This window comes from Dipodomys ordii, unplaced genomic scaffold, assembly GCF_000151885.1.
Source record: "Dipodomys ordii isolate 6190 unplaced genomic scaffold, Dord_2.0 Scaffold74, whole genome shotgun sequence".
In the NCBI taxonomy this organism is placed as follows: domain Eukaryota; kingdom Metazoa; phylum Chordata; class Mammalia; order Rodentia; family Heteromyidae; genus Dipodomys; species Dipodomys ordii.
The window spans coordinates 2,840,341-2,845,488 of record NW_012267290.1 but is presented as its reverse complement, the minus strand read 5'-3'; the positions used below and the strand labels follow the sequence as shown (position 1 = coordinate 2,845,488).

At 51.7% G+C, this 5,148-nt stretch overlaps 1 protein-coding gene across 1 annotated transcript in view; it reads right to left on the bottom strand.

The window, feature by feature from the left end:
* Nucleotides 1–2,463, bottom strand: part of LOC105991560 (defensin-5-like) — a 3,608-nt gene extending 1,145 nt beyond the window's left edge. The window contains exons 1-2 of the mRNA XM_013024212.1: nt 2,292–2,463; nt 447–545 (exon numbers count right to left, since the gene is read on the bottom strand). Of these exons, the coding sequence (XP_012879666.1) occupies nt 447–545; nt 2,292–2,463 (271 nt within the window). The remainder of the gene's footprint in view (nt 1–446; nt 546–2,291) is intronic.
* Between the last annotated feature and the right edge of the window lie 2,685 nt (nt 2,464–5,148).

Genomic DNA, 5,148 nt, shown 5'->3' with positions numbered 1-5,148 from the left:
CCAAGGAGATGAGAGGGCAGCAAAACAGCAACTGGGGGACAGTCTGGGAGAAGGGTGCCAGCTTTGGAAACAGGAAGTGACGGGGATCAAGAGGCTACAGAGGAAAGCAGAAAGACTGAACCCAGACTGTTTTCCTCATCAGAAGTGCTGAGAGGAGGCCTAGGCAGGACCCTAAGGACTCAACCTATCTTCTCGGCCGGCTATCCACTAAGCATTGATAGTCAGCCAACTTCCATCCCATTTTCTTCCTCCCTACATTGCAGGCAGCCATGGGCTAGTTCACATTATCACTTGTCTGGGTAGAGAAAGCCACACAGAGGTCTGCCCAGGACACAGAGGCTCTCAGGAAAGACAGTTTTCAAATACGCAGAGCTAAGAGGCAGTGAATGAAAACCCCTGTATAACTATGAGATAATGAAAAATACATTTCACAAACCAAGCCATACTGGGAGCACTGGGACCAACATGGGAGATGGAGCAGCGCTCCGTCATCTCCAGAACAGGCTCCAGCTCTGCACCGTCCACCTCCTGCCGGCCCTGACAGTCTGTAGATGGCAGACATCACATGTCACTGCAGAGCCTCATGCAGAGGAAAGCGTGCTGCGACTCCCCAGCGGCCCCAAGGGGATGCTCTGGAGCCGAGGGAACTGGTCAGCGGGCGGCTCGGGGTCCATGCCTGGTTCAATGTGATAGGAATGTACCTAACAGGAGGGGCCTTTCCACCCCATTCCCCTTCCCATCAAAAGCTCCCTTGACATTCCCATTTCCATTGTCCTTCCTAAGCTATAGTTGTGCATCCTGCCTGTCCCACACCTCCCTGGGGATGAGGTTGTGGATTCCTAGTCTACTGTAAAGGGAACAGACTGGAACACTGGATTCACATGACTCTCTGTAAACATTTGCCCAGCTGGGGAAGAGGGAGTCTCATCAAGATTTCTATGGAGTCGACATGGGCTGGAAGAAAACAGATGCACATGAGCTGTGAGACAGCAAACTCCAGCAAGGAGGGAAGAGGGGGAGACTGCGATGCCCTCTCCCCTCCCCCTGCCCCTCCTTCCCGCCTGCCCAGATACGCCACACGCAAGCCCTGTCTCCTGAACGGTCAGGATGCTCACATCTGGTCAGGTGGTGGTGTAAACATCGTGCGCACAGGGCTCTTCCTCAGCAGCCCACGGGTGGAGCACATCTCTGGCCCCTGTGGTTCTCCATTGACTCTTATGTGCCAGCCCCGCCTTCACCAAGGGCTGGGCACACTGTCCACAGGGCAGCTGGAGGGTGGTTTCCCACCCAGCCCATCCTCACCCAGCCCTCCTGGCTCCACTTGCTAACCTGTGAGGCCTTTGGGCCTCCAGAGACCCAGTGCCCTGCTCCACCCTTAAGCTTCCATTTCTGTTTGTGTTTGACCATGGAATTTCCAGTATTTGACCCAGCAGTGTGTTTCCCAGAGTCTCCCTGAGGATCTCAGTGAACCAACCCCACACAGCAGTGAAGCGCACACAGAGAGGTCTTACTGCTTGGAATTTATTGGAGATAGATAGAGAAGGAAGGGTGAGAGCAGGTATCAGGGGAGAGAAGTTTCCTTCTAGATCTTGAAGTACGTGGTGAAGCCTTCTTGTCTCTGTTCATTATCAGCGGCGGCAGCAGCGTTTGATCCTTTGACGTGGATTTCCACAGTAGGCAAGGGGGATTTCATGTCGTCTACAGGGGTTTTTTGTGCAGCGGCAGCCGGTGGAGGACCAGGCTAGAGCAGTAGACACAGAAAGCATCAATAAGTCACAGGGGCCAGAGCAGAAAGAGTCCCCACACAGCTTTGTGTGCGGTCATGTGGGCTGTATTAGAACCAGGCCAGTGACCAGCTTCTGTCCAGAGCAATGTGCTCACACCGCAAGTGTGGCTCATGGCAAAGAGGCTCTCGGCTGCCTTCATTCTAGTGTTCCTGATGCTCCTTCATGGTGTGAGAGCACCCTGCTGCTCAGTCCCCAGACCTGAACAGCTTCCTCAATACACCAAGCGAATGTCTTCTCCAGAATGAGCTCTATCTATCTTGGTCCAGAAAGAAACTTTTTCTATGTTTGTCTAAATCTGAAGCAACTGGAATGGAGACATTACTTAGCACTGAATTTCAGAGGATGTAGCTATGAATCTCCAATTTGTAGATGAGAATGTGAAGGCCCAGAAAATCTGAATGCAGCCATGTAAGAGATACAGACTTTCTGACCCTTTCCCACAGCCTAACCCAATCCTTCCTCCCCAGACGGCGAGCCTCCGCCAGGCTGGCTGGCATCTCTCACCTGCATCAGGGAGAGTAGAGTTTCCGGCCCCTGAGAAGGTCTTGGCCATTTCCTCATCCCCATCCTCTGGCTGGTTCTGGTTTGGGACCTCCTCCGCTGGTTCGGGCAGAGTTGCGCTGTGGGCCTGGACGGCCAGCAGGAGAAGGGCAGCGAGGAGAGCCAGCGTCCTCATGGTGCACAGGCTCTGTTGCAGGGCAGCGGGAGCTGGAGCCAGGGAGGAGGAGAGCTGTGTTTATAGGTCTGAGGGGAGGAGGCTCAGGGCTGGGCCCCGCTGCCCTGGCTGCGGCACCTTTCATGAGGAGGGAGACCGGCCCGGCCCTCAGATCCCCCCGACGTCCTTCTGAGCTCCTGCTTCCCACAGCCTCGTGGCCCGTGTTTGTTTGAAGCTGTCTCTGATGATAAGAATACCGCTATGGTCTGCTGTTGACCATCTGCTCAAACGATATTCCCAAAGATACACATGCTTTAAACCACTCACTCAAAAAGAAAGTGTCCGACAAGGCTCTTCCTGTTCAGTATTGTAGCATAGCTAGAAGAGCATTGGGATGAAAAATTTCCACGTGTTTGTAGAATTCCTCCGTGAATCCATCATGGCCTGCATTTTTCTTTGTTTGTGAAATTAGGCAAACTAATTTAATTTTCTGTTGCTATTGTAAAAAATGAGTTTCAAATCTTGCTTTAAAATATAACTAGTGCTAGTGCTCTGCAACCTTTTCCTTCTTCTAGGAAGTAGAAACATTTTTGGGTGGGTTGTGGGTCAAGTGGATGAAACAGGGATGGAGGAGGAAGGGGAGCAATTTAAGCATGATATTCAGTGTGTCCTGTGTAAAAAATGTGGGGTCAGACAAGAGGGAAGAGTAAGAGAACAATCGGAGGGATGATATTGGCCAAAAAATTTTTATTTCTAATCTGAGTTTTAGAACTGCAACTCCTCTGTACAGCTACATTGTGATGATGATAATAATAATATTATTGGTAGTAATAATAATGAAAATAATAAAAGGCCTGACTGTGATGTACAGGCACACTATGTGTGCCCGATATGGAAAGGGAATAAAGTGAGTAGTGCAAAAATGTAGGTAACGTCAGTCAGCTCCTGTTCTTGAAGCTGCAAATCACACCAGCCCCTGCCTTGACCTGACCAAGGGTCTGGCGTCCTGCCAACCTCAGTGCGGCCAGCATGGAGGGGGACGCAGGGCTACTCACACCTCTGACTCTTTCTCTGAGTTACCCTGGTGCATAGTTGTGGCTGTGTCTCACCCGCACAGTCAGAATCCCAACAGCTCAGACAGGCGTGGAGGGCAGTGGGGGAATTGCCCATAGTAGATTTTTGTCTCTGGACACCAGCTCTCCCTCTAGCAAACACAGCTTCAGGAGAGGTGGGCAGATGGGACTCTCAGCTTTCCCCCTTCCCGACACTGTGTTCACTTCCTGACCTGACACGGAGCCGCCTGTGCAGCCTGGCAGGTGATCTGTGCTTTTCCGTGTCACTCCCAAGCTTTACCTGAGTAGATGTGATTTCCTAAGAGGAGGGGTAGCTTTGCCACTGTTTGAATTGAAGTGGAGAATGGCTGGCACTGCCTTTGCAGAGGTGAAGTGAGAGAGTGTCCTGGGCAGATGAGGGCAGGGCTCAGAGCAGGGGGAGGGGGAGGGATGCGCAGAGCCACTCTGTGTTCTCACATGTGAGGAGACTGTGAACTCCTCACGGAGGTCAGCAAGGGAGCCAGAGTTGGACTGCGGGAGTGTGATGGAGAGGCTGGGGCTTGGCTGCAGAGCTCAGAGCTCTGAGGATAGAGACACCAGCCAGGAAAGATCAAACACACTGCCTTTTCTGTGATGATTTATTTAGGGTGGGGAAAGCAATGGGTACATGGGCTGGGAGACACCATGTTTCAAAGATTACAATCTCATTTTCTGTTACACACAAGGCTCAGCGACAGCAGAATCTGTAGATGAGGTTGAAGTAAATGCAAGTGCCAAAAGTGCGTTCCAGAACCTGGCAGTCTCCTATTCGGCAGTAACAATTTCGTCCGGCCTGGACCCCTGAAGGCACAGAAGAAGCATTAGTCAACATGGACAGCAGTGAGAGCTGACAGTTTTGACGAGGCAGCCAACAGAGGGGTTTCCAGGTGTCCACTCTACAGCCCACGAATATCTGACCCTCCCCACCATGCTGTGGATGGTGACCCATGCTGGCCACTCCCGTAGTCAGGAGGCCAGAAAGCAGAGGTGTGAGGCCATGCTGGATGAAATAGCTAACAGGTCACCTGAACATCAATAAGCTGAAGTGCTGGCTCAATGGAGCCACAGGGATGAGGATCACAGTCCAAAACAAGCCTCAAGCAAAAAGGAGAAGCTGTGAAATAGAACTGAAGGAAAAGGAGCTACAAATGTACTGCAAGGGATAGAGCTCAGCATAAATGGAGGAGACGCTTGTCTAAGAGCAATCCTCCTCACTAACATCCAGAGACAGCTCATCTCTTACATTGAACATAGTGATTGTGACATATCTAGGTTGGATTCATGCCTTGCAGAAAGGTCACATTATTGTCACTAGGGTGTCACCATTCAGTAAGAAGAGGAAGGGACAGTCAAATGACAGTGTCTCCTGTCACTTGCTGTGAGACCAGCTGCAGACTCGATTGCTCAGTGAGTCCTCAGCTTCCTTCCCAGCCCTGGTCTCTGTCTTGATGACCTCACTCACCTGAATCTTGAAGCACAGAACTGTCATCCTCAAACAGAGAGATGGACGGGACGTGGCCATCTCCCTCCAGGGGTTCCTGGGCTGCAGCTGCCTCAAACATGACTCTGAGAGGCTCACCCTGGGCCTGCAGAGCCAGCAAGGAAAGGACGCCAA